The sequence below is a fragment of the Dipodomys spectabilis genome, unplaced genomic scaffold, assembly GCF_019054845.1.
Source record: "Dipodomys spectabilis isolate Male_0828 unplaced genomic scaffold, ASM1905484v1 ptg000304l, whole genome shotgun sequence".
Classification (NCBI taxonomy): domain Eukaryota; kingdom Metazoa; phylum Chordata; class Mammalia; order Rodentia; family Heteromyidae; genus Dipodomys; species Dipodomys spectabilis.
Genome location: NW_024870981.1, coordinates 1196130 through 1221087, shown reverse-complemented (window position 1 = coordinate 1221087; position 24958 = coordinate 1196130). Strand labels below are relative to the sequence as shown.

The 24958-nt window shown below is 41.3% G+C and overlaps 1 protein-coding gene across 6 annotated transcripts; it reads left to right on the top strand.

The window, feature by feature from the left end:
• The first annotated feature begins 13712 nt into the window (after positions 1-13712).
• On the top strand, positions 13713-19213 carry LOC122127587 (tubulin beta chain-like). 6 transcript variants are annotated; one of them, XM_042702103.1, is made up of 5 exons: positions 13713-13769; positions 14612-14720; positions 16185-16187; positions 17387-17497; positions 18153-19213. In XM_042702103.1, exons 1-5 carry the CDS (start codon positions 13713-13715, stop codon positions 19211-19213), a joined length of 1341 nt encoding a protein of 446 aa, XP_042558037.1. The 6 variants fall into 6 exon arrangements, with proteins under 6 accessions (XP_042558037.1, XP_042558038.1, XP_042558035.1 ...); XM_042702104.1 differs by lacking the exon at positions 16185-16187; XM_042702101.1 differs by lacking the exon at positions 16185-16187 and having other exon boundaries at positions 14612-14724; positions 17361-17497.
• The last annotated feature ends 5745 nt before the right edge of the window (positions 19214-24958 follow it).

Below are 24958 nucleotides of genomic sequence, written 5' to 3'. Positions count from 1 at the left end.
TGTAGGTCCAATTGACCACCACGAGTCATTGGAAGTCCAGTGTACATTTGTTACATGGGTGGAGGGGTTCTCCTAGAGGACCTTTTGGGCACTGACAGGCCAGGGATGAGGGTGAGCAGCCAAAAAGGAGGCCGCAGTAAAAGTAGGGAAGGCTGCAACAGTGGCTACCGTCGCAGCCTGAAACCTGAAGGGCTACAGCATGGTCACTGCAACCTTTGGAACTCATGCACTCATGGGTAGCTCAATTAGCATGCACAGAGCAGGGAAAAGTGGGGTATCCTGAAGCCAACCTTCAGACAGCTGCGGCGGTGCAAACTGAGGATTGACGCTCAAACATACTGGACTGGACAAGGAGGCTCCAAGGTCACCAGGGGCCTGGGCAGGTCTATTGGTTTTGAAACTCTAGGAAAAGTAACACCCTTTACCCAAAAACTTAGGTAAAGCAAATCTGATCCATCTCAAGGATTGCTTTATGCCTTCCTTTCCTGCTGGGATTCTTTCCATTCATTAGGCTCCAGTTTCACACAGAAGACAAGAACATGAATATGTCAAAGCATAAATCAAGATGCATATTGTCATCTGAATCCCAGACAGACCCTGCATTACATGGGTTTAGTTCTAAGTTAAAAATATGCCTGTGCTGCCATACGGGGTCAAGGCTCCCAGGGATCAAGGGTCCTGCCTGCTAAGACACCAGCTGTAGTGGAACAATGTGGAAGCACTGAGGACAACATAGCACGTTGTACTCCCACCTGATATTCAACAAGAAATGGTTGCTAACAAAGTCTCTGAACAGGTTCCAATTGACCCCAATTGCTCTCTTTTTCCTCTGCTGAGATTTTATAAAGCACTAGATCTGTAAGATTCTTTTGTGTGTGTGCCAGTCATAAGGCTTGAACTCAGGTCTTAGGCACCATCACTGAGCTACTGTGCTCTAAGCTAGTGCTCTTCTACTTGTGCCACAGCTCCATTTCCAACTTTTTGGTGGTTAACTGGAAATAAGAATTTTACATACTGCCTAGTTTGGCTTTGATCTGTAATTCTCAGATCTCAGCCTCCTGAGTACCTTGGACTATAAGCATGAGCCATTGACACACAGCATAGATTTGTAGCTCTTAAGGAGTTATTTACTATTACCTTTTCAGAAACATATGACTTTGTTTTTTTAAATCTTATTTTTGTTTCTACTTATTGATTGGATGGTTGCAATATAGGAAATGGAACACAGAATATTGTACATATATGTATCACCTACCTATCTCCATGACCAGAGATAAATGAGCCAAACAGACATAGTGGCACATGTCTATACTCCCAGCAATTTGAGAGGTGGATTTGGGGATGTTCAATGCCAGCCCTGGACAAAATTTAACAAGAGACCTCATTTCAAAAAGAGGTTGAACATGATGGTATATGACTGTTACCCTAGCTATTTCAGAAGCAAGATGATAGAGATTAGAAGTCAGTCAGTGCAAAAATAAAGACCTTATAAGAAAAGAAAATAACTAAAGCAAAGGAAATAAAAAGATAAATAGGCCCACTATTATACTAAAACAACCTATTCAAGACAAAATAGGAAGTTCTGGTTTCTCTCAGTAACAACCCAACACATTTTAAGATCTTCGGTATGAGGTTTTAAGACCTAGATTACATTTGTTACATTCTCATTTATTTTGGTCATTAAAGTCAGTTGGATTAAATAGTATATTTACAACCAAATTTCTATCAATATTTATCTAATTTCTCATTGAATTTCAGATCTCATTGTTTATAATGTGTGGTGTGTGTGTGTGTGTGGTGTGTGGTGTGTGTGTGTGTGTGTGTGTGTGTGTGTGTGTGTGTGTGAGTGTGTGTGTGTGTGTGTGTGTGTGTGTGTGTGTGTGTGTGTGTGTGTGTTTCTGGGGATTGAGCCCAGGACCTTCAATTTGCTAGGTTAGTTCTCTACAACTCATCTAGCAGGGATTGCAGGTATTCATTACCATATTCAGGATAATTGTCTCATAACAAATCTTCAGTGCTTTCTGGAATCCATACCTAAGCAGTCATCTTCAGGAAGTGTGGGCAGGGATGGTCTATGTGAGACCCTGCTCACCTCACATATCAATGGGAAGGAGGAAGTGATGACATCTGATGATTACCATGGTAGGTAGCATCTTGGTTATTTGTCAGCAATCACTCCCCGAGGTAAACATGTCTCAATTAACCCTCACAGAAACTCTGTGAGACTGAGAATCATATCCCAGTTTGGGAGCTAGAAAACTCAGGCCAAGAGAGGTGAGGTGAGGAGCTACTCTAGGTCAAATAGGATGTGACTAACAGGAAATAATAAGGCTTCTCTAACAGAGAACTTGAGTGGATTAAAATTAGAATTCTTGGGTCCCCATATCTTGGGGCATTTAATGAAATCTAGAATGTGGGATGCTCAATATGGATTCTGTTTCTGAGTATATGATTCTTGAATTCTCATAGAAGTGGTAATTGTATTTTTTTCTTTTGGTACTCCTGGGGATTGAACTGAGGATTTCCCACTCGCTTAGCTTGCTCACTGCCAGATTGTTTGCTTCCTCTTGAGTCATGCTCCTAACCTTTTCCTTGTTATTTTATGCATGGTGCCTTGAAGATTTTTCTTACGAGGTTAGCTTCAAACTGAAATCCTTCTCCTCTCAGTCTATAGAGGAGCTAGGATTACAGATGTGAGCCATTGGCACCTGCCTCCTGAAACACTAATTTTATGTTTGTAATTAAAAGTAATGATGGGCTGGGCCTTGTTTTAAATCCATCACTAGGTTAATTTAATCTGGAGCATACTATACATATTTTGTTTTATATTTTGAAATCTGTTTTTGAATGATTTCCCCCTTTTAGAGTTCAGATAAATTTTCCGCTACTATGTTTTATTTCCTTTGTCTTTCTTCCATTTTTTTCCTTCCCTTTCCCTTTGCATGTCTCCTCCTCCCTTTCACTCTGGGCCCCACCTTCTCTCCCTCTCCCTCTTATTCTCATTCTCTCCCTCCCTCTCTCCTCCTCTCCGTGGAACCCAGGAACTCACACATACTAGACAAATACTCTGACACTGAGCAACACCCACTTCCACCCATAAGTTCAAAAGTTTTAGTTATGCCGAATGCTGGTGACTCAAGTTTCTAATACTTGATGCTCAGGAGACTAAGATCTAAGGGTTGTGGTTCAAACCAGCCTAGGTAAGAAAGTCCATGAGAGTCTTATCTTCAATTAACCAGCAGAAAACCAGAAATTGAGCTATAGCTCAAAGTGGCACTGGATTAGCCTTGAGCAATAAAGCCCATGGACAGTGCCTAGGTCCTGATTTCAAACACCATGACCCATAAAAAATAAAGATGAATGGATAAAATTATTATTTTCCTTCTTTAACTGCAAGCCTGTACTGTCCCAAAAGGCCCAAGTCTCAGATGATTTCTCCATGACATTGGCTTCTCAACTGAGACAAACCTCATTATCTATTGAATGTTAATTATTAAATTCTACTAAAGTCCATCTCCAGGGTCTATCCTCAAGCCTTCTCTCTTTTCTTATGTTTGATAAATAATTACTCTGATTACATTCTTGTTTTCCTTTTTTGCAGTGTTGGGACTGAGCTATGGCATTGCTTATGCTAAGCAGGGGGGCTCTACACAGAGCTAATATCCCAATCCCCACTCTGATGACTTCAGATATCTCCTTTCAGCAGATGGATCTCTGTGAGGTCCATAATTCCAGACACCATCCACTCTTCCTGGGAGCAATTCAAGTCAGCATATCTGCTGCCATCAACTCAGGCTGTCATGACAACTGCCACAGGAAGGCAGCCTAAAGCATCAGGGACATATCTGTGCTCAGTCCTAAAAGGGTGCAAGGCAAGATCAAGGTGTGCTTTCTTCTTGGTCTCTCTTCTTGGGGTATGGTACCTATCCTGGGTCTTCCCATGGTCCCCTATATGAATGTGTCTGTGTCCATCTATTGTCATTTTCATATAAGAACACCAGATGTGTTAGAAGACAACCCATCCGGATTGTCTCATTTAACTAAATAGTGTGTGTGTGTGTGTGTGTGTGTGTGTGTGTGTGTGTGTGTGTGTGTATGCGTGCATACACATGGGCTGGTAGTGTGGCTTGATCTCAGACTCACAACCCTTGCTTGACTTTTTGCTTAAGGCTCATACTTTACCACTTGAGCCACAGCTGATCTTCTGGTTTTTGCTAATTGGAGATAAAAGTCTCACAGATTAGTGTGGCCTCAAACTTGGATATTAAGATTTCAGCCTTCAGGTCCATAGCTAGGATTACAGACATGAGCCACCAGTGTCCATCTAAATTACTCTTCAAAGACCCTTTTCTGGTGGTTGGGAATATGTTTTAGTGGAAAAGTGCTTACCTAGCATGTGTATCACATAAACAGAAAAAGCATGAGGTGACACTGGGGTTCAAGTAGTAGAGTACTAGATGAGCAAAAGAAGCTCAGGGACAGTGCCCAGGCCCTGAGTTCAAGCCCTTGGACTGGTAAAGAAGAAGACCCTCTTCCCCAATAAAGGTTCATTCAGAGGTATTGATGTTTAGAATCTCAAAATGTGCATTTTGAAAAGGACACAATTTAGTCACGAACAACATCTAACACCACAGCCCTTACATCCATACTTAAAGAGGAACTAGTACTATGTTTTTCTTCTTGGGTCTAATACTTGTTTACCTTGCTCATTTTGCAAAAGATGGCTAGTTTGTCCCACACCATATTTGCAAACCAACTTGTCTGTCCACATGAATTACTAATTAATCTCACAATGATTCTAAAATCTGTTCTATATTAACTTTTGGAGAACTTTCCTAGAACTCCCTACACTTTTTGTATAAAATTTGAATAAAAAACAAAATGGCATTTAAAAATGAGATGAGAAAATACCTTGTTCACTTTTTGTCAATCATGGGGCCAGAATTGAAGGCTTGGGCACTATCCCTGAGAGTATTTTGCTCAAGTCCAGTGATCTACCACTTTGAGTTATAGTGCCACTTCCACTGAATTGTGTGTTTGTGAAAATCTTTAAGACTACTTGAAGCCTTCAATTTGCTTTGACCTCATCACTTATATAAACTGTCTAATATGCTAACCAGAACTCTTTCCTGAGTAGCAGTGAGCAGCTAAGTACCCATACCCTCTTTAGTTCAAGCAGTTGATTTGATAGCTTCTAAAAGTTTAAAAATCCCACCTCTCCTAAAATGAACCGTATTACATGTGTGTGTAGGGAAGCCCAGTAATACCCCTGCTGTTAGGCTCAGATGAGGTGTTACCCAAGGAAGAGGAGAAGCCTTTCAACAGACAGACTAATGATCTGGAGGAAGATGGCAGAGGAGAAGCTGGAGGCTAAACAAACTCTGGCATAGAAATCGGTTTTAAAAATCCAGTGAGCAGTCATATGCTAGAGAATCACATCAAGTGTGCCATAAGAGTACAGAGAGTTGGCCAGAGAGAAAAAATTCAAGCAGCTTGGTTAAGGAGACAGATCTGAGCACTTGCTGGTCTCCACAGCTGCGGCTGCTGTGGCTCCTGCAGCGGCCTCCATATGAATAGAGAAAGCCCGGGACACAGACAACAAACACTGTGAACTAGTGGATTCTACTCACCACCGGCAAGAACTGACAAGGAAGACGTGAAGGACTTCTATGATGAAAACTTTAAAAACCTGAAAATGGAATTAAAAACAAAACTTAGGAAGTAGAAACCTTCCCCCCCAAAAAAATGCTCCTGGATTGGAAGGAACAACATCGTGAAAATGGCAATATTTCCAAAGGCTATGTACAAATTCAATGCGGTATCTATCAATATTCTGACCTCTTTCTTCAATGAAATAGAAAAGGAAATCCAAAAATTCAAATGGAAGAATAAAAGACCCCAAATAGCAAAAATGAGTCTTAACAGAAAGAACATTGCTGGAGGAATATAAATACCACACTTCAAACTCTACTACTAAGCCATAGTAATCAAAATAGCTTGGTACTGGCACAAGAACAGACCTAAGTACCAATGGAATAGAACTGAAAACCCAGAAATGAACCCACAGACTTTCAGCCACGTAATCTTTGATAAGGAAGCTAAATAAATAGAATGGAAGAAAGACAGCCTCTACAGTAAATGGTGCTGGCAAATTTGGTTAATTGCCTGTAGAAAACTAAAGCTAGATTCTTATATATCACACTGCACCATCATCAACTCCATATGGATCAAAGACCTCAAAGTCAAAGCAGGCACTCTGAAAACATTATAGGACGGAATAGGAGAAATACTAGTTTTCCTTAGAAATACTAGCCCAAAATTTTCTTAATAGAGACCCAGAAACACAACAAATCAAAGAAAAGTTGGACAAATGGTATTGCATGAAGAAGCAGAGCTTCTGCATGGCAAAGGACATAGCTAGCAAGATCAATAGAAAGCACATGGACTGGGAGAAGATTTTCACTAGCCATACAACAGATGAGTGTCTCATATCTAAAATATACATGGAACACAAAAAACTAAATCCCCAAACTACAAATCTTCAAAGAAACAACTGCCTGATAAAAAAGTGGACTAGAGACTTAAAAAGAAACTTCTCTGAAGAGGAAATAAAAATGACCAATAGACACATGAAGAAATGATCAACCTCCCTACCCATGAAAGAAATGCAAATGAAAACAATACTGAGATTCCACCTCACCCCAGTTAGAATGGCTATGATCAACAACTTTAATAACAACAGATGATGGAAGGGATGTGGCCAGAAGAGATCCCTACTACATTGTTGGTGGGAGTGTAAAATTGTTCCAACACTTTGGAAAGCAGTATGGAAGTTCCCCAAAGACTCCACATAGAGCTCCTCTCTGACCCAGAAATCCCACTTTGGGGCATTTACCCAAATGATCACAAACAAGGCTATCCTAAGGCTACCAGCACAACTATGTTTATTGCAGCATTATTTTCCATAGCTAAGTGATAGAACCAACCCAGATACTCCTCAGTAGATGAGAGGATCAAAAAAATGTGTCATATATATACAATAGAATTCTATGACTCCATCACAAAGAATGGCATTGCCTCATTTGTTTGGAAATGGAAAGACTTGGAAACAATTATATTAAGTGAAGTAAGCCAGGTCCAAAGGAACACAGGTCCCACGGTTTCCCGTATTTGCAATAACTAGTATATGTTTGGGACAAGCAGAAAAAGTCAAAAGCTATGTACACATGACCATACAAGATGAGACATAAATATCCTCTTTCTTGCTTGCTATTGTTTCTAAAGTATTTATAATGTACCATGTGATTTTTTTTGTTTCTTTTTATGTTCCTTCCCAGGGTCTAACCCCTGTTTTTACAGTATTTGATGTCAGTGTCCTGCATCTTGTATATACACTTCTCTAATGCAGGGAGTGGAATGGAAAAAACAAAATGCTTAAATAAGCATACAGGTTGATCCATTGTAACAATGAGATGAACTTTACAACTTCAGTGGCAGAGGGTGGGCGTGGGGGGTTTGGGCAGTGTAGTTGTAGAGGTGTGAGGGAAGGAATGGTAAGGGAAAAACAAAGGATGAGGCAAAAATGCTCGATAGGAAATGTACTCATTATCTTGATCATGTAATTCTAACCCCTTTGTACAGTATTCTTACAATAAAAATGTTCAAAAAAGAAATGTTCTCATAGCATTATGTATTAACTGTATCTCCTCTGTACATTATCTTGATGGTAAAATTAAATTTAAGAAAAAGCAAAGAAAAAACAGACAACACTTGTCACCATCTAACCAATAAGAGCTGAGCTGAGCCCCATCCCTCTCATTCTCCTCTCTGATTAAGGTTATTTCTAATTTTCCTTAAATGTGAACAGTTTTCCCTTATTTGCAATAACTAGTGAATGTCTGAGACAAGCAGAAGTGGACAGATAAGTTGATGTAAGGCTAAATGAACCCCAAGATAAGGATTCAATGTTTTTTTTTCTTTCTTGCGATTGTTTCTAACATATTTATAAATGATTTCCTTGTTGCTTTGTATGTCACTCCCTCATAGCATAACCCTTGTTTTCACTGTACTTGATGTTGGTATAATTTGTGGAGGGGAAGGGAAAAAAGAAATTGTTTTTAGGGATACAGGTAGACCCATTGCAACAATGAGATCTACAAGACGTTATGTCGAAAAAGGAACTTTACAACATTGGTAGAGGGGGTGGTGAGAGGGTGGAGGGGGGCGGGTGGGGGAGATGGGAAAGGATGGGAAGGGGAAACAAAGGAGGAGGCAACAATACTTGATTAGAAATGTACTCATTACCTTCCTATGTAACCCCTCTATACGGTATTTTCACAATAAAATATATGTATATGTATTTAAAAAACAAACATAAAAATCTGAACAGATGGTGCATCCAGTGCTGTTTCTGTTAAGCATGCTGCTGCCTTCTAAAACTACAGAATTTTAAGGAATCATGGAGAAGCAGGGATCCCACTGAAAAGGAACTCTAACAAAATTAAAGCTCCTTTCTAACATTGGAATTTTAGGACATTTCAGCCTCCTATGGGCAGATGACAGACTTACAGGAGTAAGAATGTGCATGTTCTGTGCAAATATTATATCTGTCCTTAGCCACCATCTTGTCCTCCTCCACAATGTGCTGGCTCATGTTGTTCTACATAGTTAGAAGTTCTTTGAAAGTCAGAATCCAGTCAGCCAGTGACTTTTCTAATTCCTGCATTTAAACACAAGAAAGAGGGTATAAAGAAAGTCTTCACTCTATTTGATGTTGGTATAATTTGTGGAGGGGAAGGGAAAAAACAAATCGTTTAACTAGGGATACAGCTGGCCCCATTGCAACAATGAGATGTACAAGTCTTTATGTCGAAAAACGAACTTTACAATTTTGGTGTGTGTGGGAGAGAATCAGGGGGATGAGGAGGAGATTATGGGAAGGGATAGGAAGGGGAAACAAAGGAGGCAACAATGTTTACTAAGAAATGTACTCGTTATCTTGCCCATGTAATTGTAAATCCTCTGTACAGTATTCGCACAATAAAAAAATAAAATATAAAAAAAAGAAAGCCTTCAACTCAAGCTGCTGCTTTTCCCATACCTATAAGATAATCCTTTGATTAGACTCAAGGGGAGAAGGACCAGTCAAGGAAAGGAACCATAGGAATGAAGACCTACCTTGGTGGCCAGCCTCAAACCAAGTTGTTCTGAAAAGAACATTCCTTCCTGCTTTCCTTTTCATTGCCTCAGTATTTCTCTAATGTTTATACAACTCACTCTGATTTAAAATATAGGTCAACACCTCAATTTAGAGAACAGTGAAGTTAATATTTAGTTGAAATATATTTAATAATGCCATTTGTATTTAAAAGGTGTAAATAGGTGGCATCTTCTTTTAAAAATCTGAGGAATGTAGTGCTGAAGTCGTCATCACATGCAATTTCTCTTCAACTGGCATTATTTTTGGCTAACTTTTGAAATGAAAGAGTGTAAAACTTTTTTAAAAATATAATTAGTGCAGATTTATGAGCAAAAATATTCATCTGGCTGTGGATCCATAATTTGTTGGTTTTTCTATTTTTCTTTGTGGTGGCTATCAAACAGACTTTTAGGAAAACATAGGCAAACTATCAGTAGCCATACCCTTGATGATTTGGGTTCTATTTAATTTTTTGTGCTGATCCTGGGACTTGCACTCATTGCCTGTGCACTGTCTCTAAGCTTTTACTGCTGAGGCTACTACTCTAAAACTTGGGCCATATTTCTACATCCATATTTTTGGTTGCTAATTGGAGATAAGACTCACAGACATTCTGTCATTGGGCCCAACTTCAAACCAAGGTTCCTATATCTCAGCCTCCATAATAACAAGGATTATAACCATGAGCCACTGTTAGCCACATTGTGTCATTTTTTAGAAGCAGCTGTAAATAATAATAATAGAAAACTATCACTATAACTAAAGGCTCAAACCTGTAATCCCCTAGCTATTCAGAGGCTGAGATCTATAGGATCTTAGTTTAAAGCTAGACTGGTCAGAAAATTCAGAGTTTTTTATTTTTTTAACCTGCTGGCCCCAGAGCTTAAATTCAGTCCTTGGCACTGTATATGAGTTGCTTTTCATTAAGGCTAGTGTTCTACCTCTTGAGCCACAGTGATACTTGCAGCTTTTCCTGAGTAGTATATTAGAGGGAAGAGGTAAGGAGACTGCCCAGTCTGGCTCCAAACAACCATCTAAAAACCTAAGCCTCCAAAGTAGCAAATCAGATATTATTATTTTCAACTAAGCAGCAAAAATAAACAGACTGGAGGTATGGTTCAAGTGTTACAGTTTCAGCCTTGCATGGAAAAAGTTAAGGAAATTTAAGCCCCAGTATTGGCACATATGCACACAAAAGCATGTAGATACATACATACACAGGGTCCTATACTCAATTCCCCGGGATGAAAAAAGATTAAATATTAAATTAAATTACAAGGACAAAAATGAGTAATTTAAACAGTTAAAAAACAAAAACAAAAACATGATAGCCATGTGCTGGTGGCTCATGCATTTAACCCTAGCTACTCAGGAGGCTGAGATCTGAGGATCGTGGATCAAAGCCAGTCCAGACAGGAAAAGTCCATGAGACTCTTATCTTCAATAATCCACTCAAAAACCTTGAAGTGGTGCTGTAGCTAGAGTTGTATAGTGCTAGTCTTGAGCTGGAGACCATAGGTACTGAGCCCAGGCCCAGAGTTCAAGCCCATGACCAACAAAGAACAAACAAACAAATAGAAAATTAAAAAAAAACTGCCATAGCTGAATTGTGACTTAGGTGTTAGAATACTTTCTTCCCATAAACGAGGTATGAGTTCAATCCCCAGTGTTGTTCATACCAAAACAACCCAATAAAAGCACACCAATAACAATTTAACAAAAAATATATCATACTTTGTAAAGAAAATTAAAACTTACAAAAATAATTGAAGTAGAGCTAACATGTGACTCATATCCTATTAAACACCAAAAAAAAAAAAAAAAAAAAAGGCGTAACTTGAGCTGAGGCTTAATAGCCTGCTAGCTTCAAAATAAAAAGAAAATACCAAAAACAAAACAACCCTCAGAGAGAGTCCACAGGCCCTGAATTCAAGCCTCTCCCAACTCCCAAAAGAAAAAAACCCTCAGGAGTTGAGTTTTTGTTCCTGCAAGCTTTGAGCAAAAAACAAAATCCAAAAATCTCATGGGCAGTGAAGTAGTGTGGCATAAATTGTAGAGCCTGCTAGTTTTGATCTAAGAAAACAAGCCAGGTTTCTCTGGCTCATGCCTGTAATACTCACTGCTCAGGAAGCTTCCCACAAAGGGAAGCCAGTCCAGGCTGAAAATTCCCCTGGTGACTGTTTTTTTTCAAATTAAGTGGAAGTGGCACTGTGGCTGAAAGGGGCAGTGTGACTGCCTTATCCCTGACAGACAATACCCAGGCACTGAGTTCAATCCCCACAACCGACAAAATAAATAAATAAATACTGAGTGTGAATAGCTAGGCCCTAATAATAAAGGACATGAACTTTAAAAAGGGGGGAAGGCAAATCAAATAAATGAAAAGGTGCAAAAAGGAGCATATTAAAGATTTCTAAATCATGGCTCAAAACTGCAATCTTACTTGCTCAGATTGCTGAAATCTAAGGATCGTGTTTCAAAGCCATTCTTGGCAGAAAGTACAGAAGACTTAATTTACTGTGTTCAGTACTGGGGCTTGAACTTGCTATGATTTCCTTATGGCTAGAGGTCTACTTCTTCCTACCTCTTGGTGGTTAATTAGAGATCATTTTCTCATTGATTTTCTTGCCCAGATTGGCTTCCAACCATGATTCTCAGATTTCAGTCCTCCCTGTAATGCTCTTGGCTTGCTGTTGATATTCTAATCTCCTATTGACCACCGAAAAAGCAGAAGCTGAGCTGTGGCTCAACTAGTGAAACCTGCCACCATTAAGGTAAAAATAAAAAAATACTCAAGGAGAGTCATCAGGCCTTAATTTCCAGAACTAACAAGCAGCACTCAATTAAAAAAAAAAATTAAAAAAGAACCTCAGTCACCATTACCTGAGTTTGAGCCCTAGAAGAAGAGCTACAAAAAAGAGAAACAGCCTGTAGTTTACCTGTGGTCAAATTTGTAAAGCATGGTAGTTTCAAGAGGAAAGAAAAAACTAAGAATGAAAGCTAGCCCCTAAGAACAATTGTCAAAAAAAGAAATAATAAATAACCGGAAAAGGTGAAAGAAAAGGTAATTAAAGATTTGTAAATGTTGACTCACACTTATAATCCTGAGTGCTAAAGTCACTGAAGTCTGAAGATCATGGTTCAAAGCCATCATGGGCAGGGAAGTCCATGAAACTTGCTTCAGTTTGTTCAGTCGAGGGACTTAAACTTGAAGTGTTTTGCTCATGGCTAAAGCTCTACTATCTTCTGGCTATTAGTGGTTGATTGGTGGTAAGTCTCATAGACTTTGCTGCCCAGGCTGACTTTGAATAGTGATCCTCAGATTTCAAGCCTCACTGTACTGCCCTTGACTACCCATGGGACTCTTGTCTCATATTAAACACTTAAAAAAAAAAAGGCAGAAGTTGAGCTGTGGTTCAAGTAGTAGAGCCTTCTACCTTTCAGTTAAATAAGTAAATCAATAAAACCTCAGAAAGAGAGGGGCAGAATGAGAGTGAAAGACAGGAAATCCTACACTAAACAAAAGTAGAGAAATGTAAATATCACCCGTTGTGGAAGAAATAAATTGTATTGTCAAAGCTTATAGAATTCACAAAATTTATAGTCCATGATAATGATAATTTGACTTGTGAAGGTTAAAATATGTTTGTGATTTCAACTAAATATCACTATTCCACAATTCTGTGAAATAAGAGAAATTAAGGTAATCATCTAATCTCAATAATAATAAAAACCTCAGAAAGAGTCACCAGGCCTTAATTTCAAGCCCTAAGTCACTAACATGCCCCAACTCCGACCAAAAAAAAAAAAAAAAAAGACACTCTGACTAGGACCTGAGTTCTTACACTAGGAGCAGAAGCCAAATGAAACAAAAAGTAGACTGTAGTAGTCCTATAGCCCAAGTAATAAAGCAAGCTACTTTTAAGAGGAAAGAAAAAGAAAACCTGAGAATGAAGGCTAGACCCTAAGCCCCTGACTCTTCCCATAATGGAAAGTGAATCAATCATGGAATCTAAGTTTGTGCTTGCTCTTGGGATCACAGCTGAAAATGTCCCTTCAGTTCTAGGCCCTCCAATCAAAAATGGAAGGCAGGCTTGTTCTGGGCTTCTGGCACACAAGGACCTTGTGTAGAGGAAGTTCCTCCTCTTCTTTCCTGGATCCCAGGTTTCAGCCTCTCTTGTGAGTCAGAGTGGGTAGTGGATGGCAGGGTGACCAGAGGATCCAAATAGAATGGGAGCTGTGCTAATGGACTTGCAGCTGGGAGCTGGATACAAGGGTAGGTGGGAACTGGTAGGGCCCTCTGATTACCCAGCAATAGGGAGATTGAGTTGGAGCACCTGCTGGCTCCACCTGTAATCAAGTCCGCCCCACCTCCTCTGCCCCTGTAACAACCAGAGGTATAAATGGGGATCTGAGTTCACTGTGTCAGATTCCTGCTTCCCAGCTCTACCTGTTTGCCTCTGTGGGCACCACTGCTGAAGACACACATCCATCTGTTCTGCAGCCCTGCACCATGAGGGAGATTGTGTACATACAGGCAGGCCAGTGTGGCAACCAGATTGGTGCAAAGGTGAGCAGGGCACTGGCCTAGGATCCAGTCTCAAATTTAGGGGAAGGAGAAAAAGGATGGGGTTGGAGTGTGGAGGTGGTGGTGGTCATGGCTAGGCTGAGGTAGGTGGGGCTCCATAGTGGTCCCTAACCTTCTGCAAATGAAGCCCCCAGATAGCTTCTCCAATTTCCCTAATTTGTGTGGCCCTGGTGGGTGTGGTTTTTAAGCAAGGCTGGGGTGGTTTCAAATCCCTTGCATGTCTTAGTCTTACCTGAGACTCAAGTCTTTGTATTTAGTTTCCTGGGAATAGACTAATGCACGTTTGGTCTGGTTTGAATGAAAGGAATGCAGTGTCTTTGAGCTGAAAGATACAGAGAATTCCCTTTGTGTCAACTGATGAGTGTCAGATAATTGAGAACATTTCTTCTACCTTAATGCAAATTTCTCTGAGTTTCATGCTCCATCTCAGCTCCCTTAAGTTGGGTGTTTTCTAAATCATTGGTTGTCATGCTCTGAGGACACTTGGGGTTCTGGAGACCCTTCTAGCTGAGTCTTCAAGTTACTGCTTTGGTAATTTCATGTCCATGGAAGGCCAGTTACTCATCATAGAATACAAACAGAATATGGTACTGCATAAGATGGAATACTCATAGGAGAAACCAGATGTCTTCTATTCAGCCAGATAAAAGAGATTAACAAAACTAAAATACCACCATTTTCTGTGCTTTTTTTAATTTAGAAAATGTAATTATTTTTTACAAATATATTTGTGTCAACAGGACATGAGTTTCTTAGTTACTTTAAAATGCATTTTTTGGACAGTTAACATTCTAGGTCATAATATACTTCTATTTCCATCTCAGTTTTGGGAAATGCTAAGCGACGAGCACAATATTGACTGCACTGGCAACTACTATGGGGACAGCCATTTACAGCTGCAGAGAATCGAGGTGTATTACAATGAGGCAGCTGGTAAGTTTCTTCCATCTTGTTTCCCATACCGTGGCAAAATAGTTCCCAGGGGAATACTAATGAAAAGGAAGGAGTTCCTGCCTTTCTTATGGTAGTATTGTAGTTTTAATTTGGGACCTTGATCTTATAAGTCAAGTGCTGTACCCAACTGAGCCACTCCACCAGATACTTTGTTTTAATTTTTGAGTATACTCTTGTGAATTACCCCAGGAAAGCCTTATACCTGAGTTCCCCCTACCTCTACTTGCTGACTAACCACACCTGGATTTGTTTTTTCCGGTCATGGAGCTTGAACTCTGGGCCTAGGCACTGTCGCTCAACTCTTCAGCTCAAGGCAAGCAGCTCTACCACTTAAGCCACAGTGCCACTTCCAGTTTTCTGGTGTTTTATTGGAGATAAGAGTCTTGCAGGCTTTTTGTGCCCTGGCTGGCTTTGAACCATGATTCTCTGATCTCAGCCTTCTGGGTAGCTAGGATTAAAGGCGTGAGCCCATTTCACATAATTAAAAATGAGACTGCCTAAATATGCATTCTAAAACAATTGATAAAATATAATCCAATGCCATTTGGTTGTGTGCTGATCATCCTAAGCTCAAGCCTGGGCACTAACTATGAGCTTCTTTTATTTTGGGTAGTTTCTTGGAGATGAGTCTCCAAGCCTTTCCTGCCCCAGCTGACTTCAATCTGCGATGCTAAGGTCTCATCTCAGATTTTTGAGTAGCTAGAATTACACCCTTATGCAACCAGAGCCCAGTTACATTGCCTCTTTAAAATACAGATTAAATTTCTAAAACAATATTTTGAAAAAGAAAATTTTAAAAATTTTAAAGAGGGATGTTCAGTCACTAATATATATGAGAATAGTCCAAATCACAAAGCATAGTCTCACCCTGAAATCTATAACATTTCTGGTCTTGAGCATTTTGAATATGAATACTTAGCCAACAGTAAATTATTTTTAAGGTTTTTAAAGTAAGAAAACATTCTTGTGATGTAGAAAAAATCAATACTAATTTGTAAACATGGCTTTTAAATGATTCATATTGTCTTTCCTAACATAAACAGCCTAATTGAAGTCTACAGAGTAGATTTCCAGTTTTTGTAACTGTCAATGTAAAGTTCATTTAATTTTATATTGAGTTTCCATTCTACATTATTGTATACAAACAGAATCATGGATAATTGGCTTTCCTGTGTATTAATCCAATGAACAAGTACAAACAAAATTACAAAGCTATTTAATTTATGTGAGTTTTATAGATCTACATTTTGGGATGTCCTCACCTTGGTATTTTGTGTTAATATTGTTGAAGTAACATACAAGGTTTTAATCTTCTGATTCCTTGGTTGAGAGTGGTTGGGTTGGATTGTGTCACTCCTATGAACAGAATTTTAGGTTGTGTCTTTATTAGATCCTGTATATCCAGCAGGATGGTCAGTTTTCTTCATGTGAATGTTTAGGAAGGGGGTATTCTAAAACTGGTGTTTACATCATGTTAACTGCTTTCCCTTGGGCCAAATCATGTTAAATGGGAAATTGCAAGTCATTGCCCAAGGTTGCTCTGAGTATTTGAATAAAGGGTATGTGCTATTTGATAACCATTATTGAAACATTATAAGACAAGAAATATATATATTGTATATATGTTTTCTCCAGGAAAGCCTTACACTTGAATTCCCTTACATCTACTTGGTGAATAGCCATACCTGGCTTTTTTTGGCCCGGGGGGGGGGGGTCGGTCATGTGGCTTGGACTCTGGGCCTAGGCACTGTCCGTCAACTCTTCAGTTCAAGGCAAGCAGCTCTACCTCTTGAACCACAGTGCCATTTCTGGTTTTCTGTTAGTTTATTAGAGATAAGAGTCTTAAGGACTTTTCCTGCCCCAGCTGGCTTTGAATAGTCATCCTCTGATCTCAGCCTCCAGAGTAGCTAGGATTACAGGCATGAACCTGGTTCATTTCTTGATAAAGGTAATTGGGGAAGGGAAGGGATAGTGGGAGAACAACAAAGGAGGGGGTAACAATTTTTGACAAGAAACGTTCTCATTTCCTGACTCATGTAACCAACTCCTCTATACAGCACCTTTACAATAAAATAAAATTAACAAAAAAGAGGAAGTTTCTTGCTGATAGGCACTGGTGACTCATTCCTGTAATGCTGGCTACTTAGGAGGCTAAGAACTGAGGATCATGGTTCAAATCTTGCCTGAGCAGGAAAGTCCCTGAGACTCTTATCTCCAATAAGAAAACTGAAAGTGGGGTTGTGGCTCAAGTGATAGAGTGCTAGCCTTGAGCTGGAGAGCTGAGGGACAGTGTCCAGGCCCAGAGTTCAAGCCCCACGATGAACCAAAAAAAAAAAAGGTGTTGTCACCTTTCTTTTGCACCATTAGACTCAAAGCCTGATGCTCATCTTTGCCTCCTGTGTAGCTGAGATTTCAGCCACCATGCCCAAAGCAAAGGAATGAATATTCATGGAAATAGACAACTGCAAACATCCTTAAAGTTGCTGAAGCCTTTTGCATGGGGATTCATGCTCAAGATATCTTTTCTGTTTCCATGTCTTAAATGCTGTAATTTTTGTAATGAATGCTGAGAGTCACTTAGAATCATAAGCTCTGCCCTAAGTTCCTTGTCAAGTATAGGCCTAAGTCAACTCTTTTTCTCACAGGCAACAAATATGTTCCTCGGGCCATCATGGTGGACCTAGAGCCTGGCACCTTAGACTCAGTAAGATCGGGACCATTTGGCCAGAGCTTTAGGCCAGACAACTTCATATTTGGTATGTCATCATGGTCCATGGGTCCTAACATCCAGGCACTCCAGTGCTGGGCTGAGCCTTTATCCACCTAGATATTCTCCTCAGCTAACCCACCTATTCCAGTCCACGGGAGTCATGCCCGTGGCCACTCAGACAGCTCAGATCAGTGCAACTCTGTAAGTTCTCCATGACAAAGAAGCCTCTGAAGGGAAAGAGCAGCAAGCAGAGAAAGCCACCAACAAGGTTTCAGCACTGCTGGTCATTTTAAAGGCCTGGCAATAACAGAACCACTTTAGGACACCAGAAATCAAAGCACAGCTATGTGTGAGCAAGGAGCAGACAAGTGCTTGCAGTTTAGCTTCCCTCTGACCACACTGTGCTCCTGTCCCTGTTGTGAAAGTAATTACATTTCCAGTATTGAGGCAGGCTCAGTTCTTCATTTCTAGAAGTACTTGATTTGGGTTAAAATGTATTTTCCTCCACACTCTCTACTTTTCTTTAGAACCTGGGTGATTTGTAGGGTCCCAGATACATTGAAAACATTTCCTTTATTTCACCATAGTGTATCTAAAATAATAGCAAAGGTTGGCTCACAACACTCCTTTTTCTTCACAATAGGACAGGCGCAGTCATTATTCTTGGAGTCTGTGTCTCATCATGTCTTTATGTCTGATAGGCCAGAGCGGGGCAGGCAATAACTGGGCAAAAGGCCACTACACGGAGGGAGCCGAGCTGTTAGAATCGGTGCTGGATGTGGTACGACGGGAGTCAGAAAGGTGTGACTGTCTCCAGGGTTTCCAGCTGGCTCACTCCCTGGGAGGTGGCACTGGATCAGGCATGGGCACCCTGATTCTCAACAAGATCCGAGAGGAGTATCCAGACCGCATCATGAACACCTTCAGCATCATGCCCTCCCCCAAGGTTTCAGACACCGTGGTAGAACCTTACAATGCCATCTTGTCTATCCACCAGTTGGTGGAAAATGCAGATGAAACTTTCTGCATCGACAATGAGGCCCTGTATGACATCTGCTTCCGCACCCTGAAGCTGCCCACACCCACCTATGGAGACCTGAACCACCTGGTGTCTGCCACCATGAGTGGAGTCACCACCTGCCTGCGCTTCCCCGGCCAGCTGAATGCAGATCTGCGCAAGCTGGCCGTGAATATGGTGCCCTTCCCCCGCCTACACTTCTTCATGCCTGGCTTTGCACCCTTGACCAGCCGGGCCAGCCAGCAGTACCATGTTCTCTCTGTGCCCCAGCTCACCCAGCAGATGTTTGATGCCAAGAACATGATGGTCGCCTGTGATCCCCGCCATGGTCGTTACCTGACAGCAGCTGCCATCTTCCGAGGCCGCATGTCCATGAAGGAGGTGGATGAGCAGATGCTCAACATGCAGAACAAGAACAGCAGCTACTTTGCAGACTGGATTCCCAACAATGTGAAGACAGCTGTATGTGACATCCCCCCGCGTGGCCTTACGATGTCGGCCACCTTCATTGGCAACAACACAGCCATCCAAGAACCCTTCAAGCGCACCTCAGAGCAGTTCAGTGCCATGTTCCGGCGCAAGGCATTCTTGCACTGGTACACGGGAGAAGGCATGGATGAGATGGAGTTCACTGAGGCTGAGAGCAATATCAACGACCTGGTGTCCGAGTACCAGCAGTGCCAAGATGCCACTGCTGATGAACAGGGGGAATTTGAAGAAGACTTGGTGGAGGAAGAAGTTTAAGACTTCCCATTGGTAGCAGTGCAACAGGACTGTCAGAACCTGCCTCCTACTTCTCAAATGAATGGTGCTTTCCTGAGATCCTGTTGTCATGCATTGAGGTCCCTGCTGTGTATCATCATGCACAGCCTTTCCAGTCAGGAACTAACTGATGGTGAATGTAAAAATGCAGATTTCTTTTAAATAGTATTATTTTAAAGCCCTACTTATATAAATAAAGAAGTATACATTTTGTACTCTTGAGTCCTTATTCTTTAGAATCCCTTTTATTCTTTCAATATATTTGAAATATAAAGTTGGCCAGCAGGATTTAATCTTAGCAATATAGGACTGGTGCTCAAGAGGAGTTTCAAATTCATGGTGTTCCTATTATTTTGAACAGGAGGATGACAAGTGCCAATGTTGTTTATTTTCCCTGGCCCAGTTTTAAAGTTAGCAGTCTCTCAACAGCATGCCAGTAGCATAAAAGCAGGTTGAAGAGAAAGTAAACCAGATTCAGATGTTAAAATTTTCCTAGTACCAAAGTGATGTTTGGAATACTGAAGGGATTGATGTTCAAGACTTGTCTGGGCACTGAGGCAGCAGGGCCTCTTCCTCCTTTATTCTGACACAGGACTTGCTTTACCTGCCCCCTAGTATGCATTCCTCTTTGGGAATGGGACCACAAAATGCAGGTATGAATACTGGCCATTAAGGATCTACTTCTCCTTCAGACAACAACAGGTTCTGGTCTCATGCCCCATCAGAGGGATTTCATTCACATTCCCCAGAAACAGTAGCAGGAACCCCAATCCCTGTGCTTACGGTTCAGTTGGCAGCGAAGCAGCACTCACAAGATGAGTGCAAGATCCTCATTGCCAGGGTAGTTTCTCAAGTCATCTGGGAGCTCTAAGGACAGAAGTGAGTCTAGCTGTTTGAGGGAGTGAGTATCTGACCAGTCCCATAGCGTATCAAGATCTGCTTGATTCAGTACTTACAAGTCAAGGAGTGGAAGGGAGACATGGCCCAATGACCCATTCTCATACTCATTTTCCAGCATTTGAAGCTGTCTGAGGCCCACAGAGGGTTGTAAGGGAAAAAGATCCAGCCTGTTGGGTATGTTTACTTTACATGAGTGAGACAGAAATCTCAATTGCTTAGAACCTACACAATGGCCAGGAAGAGGGTGAACACTTCTGTTTTCACCAGAGGCCAAAATCATTCACTGGTTCTTTTTGCCAGAATCTTTCACTCTTCTTGCAGTGAGGCTCAAGGTAGGTTGTCTGTGTCAGGCATTCCTCCATGGCCACCAATAACTTGTAAGAGCCCCTTTTTCTTCAGAAACAGGACCTATGGGAATCCAGCAACTTTTAGGAAGCTCTAAGGAAAGATACTACTGGGTGAGGTGCAAGTTCCTTGTTTCTAGTAAAGTTGGGAGATGGTAAGTTCCCTAAGCTTTCCTATACCAGGCCTGAGGTTGGGGTAGGGTGGGGAGGAGTGGGGTAGAGATCTTTAAGCCAAGTTGGTCTTACTCATCAGAAAGTAAACTGCCAGAGAGACTGATCTGTGACTAGAAGCCCCAGGGCAGATCAAAGTGCAAATAGCTTCCAATGTGTGAGTCCTAGGGAGTAGGTGTGGGCCAGGAAATTGACATCCCTGCATCTCTAGTCCTGGAACTGACCAGGTTGGATGACTCCAAATCCTTTAAGGCTGCTGGGTCCAAACTGAAGGCAGGCCTGGCCAAGGCACTCTCATTCTTCAGTGGGTTAAGGATTGAGGCCAAGCTGTGGTGGAGGCCCCACCCAGCCTATTTACCAGTGTTTGACTAAGAACAGTTTTGTTTTCTCTTAAGTACCCATTTTTGAGTATTTTCTGGTGGCTTTGGCTTATTTCTTTACACTTTTGAAGAAGTAGTTCTTGGTTCATAATTAATGACTCATGCCTCATCCCTCAGAAAACTCCTGTTGATAATTTTACCAGTAGATTATCATGTATTTTTCAGACATGGCTTTTGTTTTCTCCTAGCCAGAGGTCTGCACACATTGCCACACAAGCTAATGTTGAAGTGACTCCTATAGACAGGGTGATTATTTTGTCCAAATGCTAAGTGCAGCATCTCCCTTATTCTCATGTGCCTTGGTAATTGTATCAAATAATTGAGTCCTTGACTAGTATAAGCAAAGCTCTGGGTAAAGATGCAGCTCAGTGGTAGAGTACATATCTGGCATGCACAAAGCTCTCAGTTCAGTACCCAGTACCAAAAGGAGGAAAGGTAACAAATGTTAGGCTCCGCAGATGATATATTAGGAGTCAAGGCAAAACACCCAGATTGGCATTGAGGAGTTGTGTCATGAGGGAACACTGGTGGAATGTTTGTAGGTGGAAATAAGAGTCCCTTGATATGTGTACCCTTTTAGAAAGCAGAGGTAGGAATGGGGGATGAACCTCTGGTAGAGAGCCTAGGCCATCAAAGGAAGAAGCTGTGACATGTATGTTGCCCTAATGGGACCAGAGTCTAAAGTGGCACCATCATACCAGGCCATGGCTCAACAAGAACAGGTTTGTCAGAAGAACCTTCTTGCATTGGAGTGATTTATTTTGACCACTTTGGCCTTGTTAATCATATTTCCTTATGCTGTTTTCTTTTTTCTTCCAACTTGTCATACCTATAGCAGATCCTGTCCAGGGGACCCATTCTCTCTAATTTCATTCTCTAAAAGTCACCCAGTTTATAGCTGTACATATCCTAGACCAAAAAAGTATGGGGTGGATTTTCTGTCAGACATAGATTGAAACTGAAAGGTATTTTGAAGTAGACTTTGACAAGGTTCTGATATTGACATCGTTGTGTTGATAAATCCTGGAACTGTGACCAGCTTCTGGTCTAATTCTGAGGTGACAGTGGAAGAGAACTGGTGATAGGAAATCACGGACCAATGTGATTTCAAACCCTTGGCAGGTACATCTCCATTCATGGATGTGCTATCAGCCAACATACAGATGTCTGTTAAGGAGAGATGGCTGGGAAAAGGAAATATATTGGCGACAGAGGAGACCAGCCTTTGGACAAGTGGTTGCCTTTCAGTGTGAGGCAGACAAAGAGTGCCTATGGATACAGAGATATTTTCAGGAAGCAAGACAGCTTCACGCACATCTTGTTATCCACAAAATCATCTGAGAATAACTCTGTAAACTCAGAGGTGAGAGACATGTGCTTTGTGCTTCTGCACCACTGCTTTGCTGCGTGGCTCTATATGTTCTTCTGAAACCTCCTTCTGAGCTGGCCCACAATGTGCCCAGGAGGTGGGAAGTGGAGGGGACTTGGCAGCTTGGCTGCTAATCACTGTGGCCACACTGACATGGGGCAGTACACATGTGATGGGCATCGGCTCCATGCTAGTTGTATGTGCCCAGTGGGAGCTTTGGCTCTTACTAGGAGAAAGTAACAGTTCCTCTGTCGTTGGGCCATCTCCCAGGCCAGGATGTCTTCATCTGCAGAGGCTAGAACTTTGCCATAGCTCTCATCTTGACAGGTTTCTTTCTGTTTTTCAATTTTCTCGTTCTTTCTTTGTTTTTTGTTTCTTTTCTTTCTTTGTTTCTTTCTCTCTCCCTCTCTGTCTCTTTCTCTTTCTTTCTTTATCTCTTTGTTTCTTTCTTTCTTTCTTTCTTTTTTTGTTCTTTTTCTCGCCATGGGTCTTGAACTCTAGGCCTAGGAACTATCTCTCAGCTCTTCAGCTCAAGGCCAGCTCTCTATCACTTGAGCCATAGTGCCACTATCAGTTTCCTGGTCGTTTATTGGAGATAAATATCTCAAGGGCTTTCCTGTCCAGGCTGGTTTTTAACTGCCATACTCAGATCTCTGCCTCCTGAGTAGCTAGGTTGACAGTCAGGGGCCATTGGTGCCCAGCTTGACAGGTTTCTTATTTGTGCAAGATAACAATGGCCATGTTCTGTCCTGTGAGGAGTTTCCTTGTCATCCTACAACACTGATGGTCTTAGTGTTGTGGCAGAGCACACAGTAAGGGGGCTTTCTATGCATGCACATTGACTAGTATCTGAAAAGGCAGCTTGCAATGGCCAGGAAAGCTCCACAATTGCATACATCTCAATTTGGACTGGGCATGAACAAATTTTAAGTTCTAGTGTTGGTTCTTTTCCTTTGTGCACAGCTTGAGCAGGTTGTTTCCAGATGCCTGTCATTTAACTCAGTTACTCAATTAAGTCATCTGCTCTTTCTATGAGTCTGACTTAAAAGACTGCTTATCAGAGGCCAATAACTGATTTTAAGGCTAAGTGAAACACAGCAAGTGCTCAGGCATGTTGATTAAGAGTGCTATATATATAATGTACAGCTGCATGGTACTTGTGTTGTACACTTCTCATATCTTCACCGAATTCTAACTATTTCTTTTTGGGTCAGGGTCCGGTTGTGGGGCCTGAACTCTGGGCCTGGGCACTGTCCCTCAGCTCTTCTGCTCAAAGCTAACACTCTACCACTTGAGCCACAGCGCCCCTTCTGGCTTTTTTCTTTTTGCTTATGTGATGCTGAGGAATCAAACCCAGGGCCTCATGCATGTAAGGCAAGCGCTCTACCAATGAGCCACCTTCCCAGCCCCACTCTAAATATTTCCTATACAGAAGAAAGAAGCCATACATTTTTGGCTTATTTGCATAGGTATCTGAATCCAGCTAATGAGCCCATCTTACATTTGTTGGGGTTTTTTTGGTAGTTTATGGTTTGATTGAACTCAAAGCCTCATACATACTAGGCATGCACTCTACCACACCTCCAGCCCCCTTCTTGCTTTAAGTATTTTAAGTAATTTTGGGACATTGCTCTTCCCTCACATACACCTCCCTCAGAGCTGGGATTGCAGGCTTGAACGACCTAGCCACAAGTATTTGGTTTGAAATGTTGTAATCCCATTGTTATTCTGGGTTCTCTAATTGGAGTTTTGTGGTATAGTACTAGAAGGCAGTGCCTTCTTACTTGACCTGAAATTATAAGCCTTAATCAGTGGGCATAATTCTGCTCTAGACAATCAGAACCTCATATAAATGTGTGGACACTGCTCATTGTTGAACCATAATTCAGGATATGTTGCATGATTTTAAGCCTCACTTTTTACACGCACTCACTCGCGCGCACACACACACACACACACACACACACACACACACGCACACACCATTGTCTTCTCTGGTGACTTTGTACATTTTCTGTGAGACCACCTGTGTCCTCTCCTGTGCATCTTGGAGCTTCTCTCACCAATCCTGCTATTCTCCAGCCTGTTCCCTCATCCACTGTCCAGTCTCTGACCTTGAGAGAGGCTGAAGTTTTGTAGTACTGGGATTAGAAAAAGAGAAAAGATAGATACACACATTTAAGCAGAAACCGCATCTCTTGCACTTTTAGGTGATTTTAGATGCATGTTTTCATCAGATCCTCACTCCTACTTCTTCTACTAGCCTCCCACTGCCATGTTCTTCTCCTGGCTCCCACAGAAGGCTCAGCTGATATTATAGGAAACAAAAACATTGTGCTTCTGCAAAACCTGCATTGCTGCTGCTTTGAGTGAATCTATTTTTGTCATGAGAATTTTTCTTAATGGAATATGGGAGAATCAGAAAAAATAATTATTTAAAGCAGTTTCACTTAAAACCTTTTTCTTTCTTACTCAGTTTATTTAAATTAACTTATATGCCTAAGAGGGACATTACACAAAACCATCTTTCTATGTATATTTTTTTTGCTTCTTTCTGTGGTGT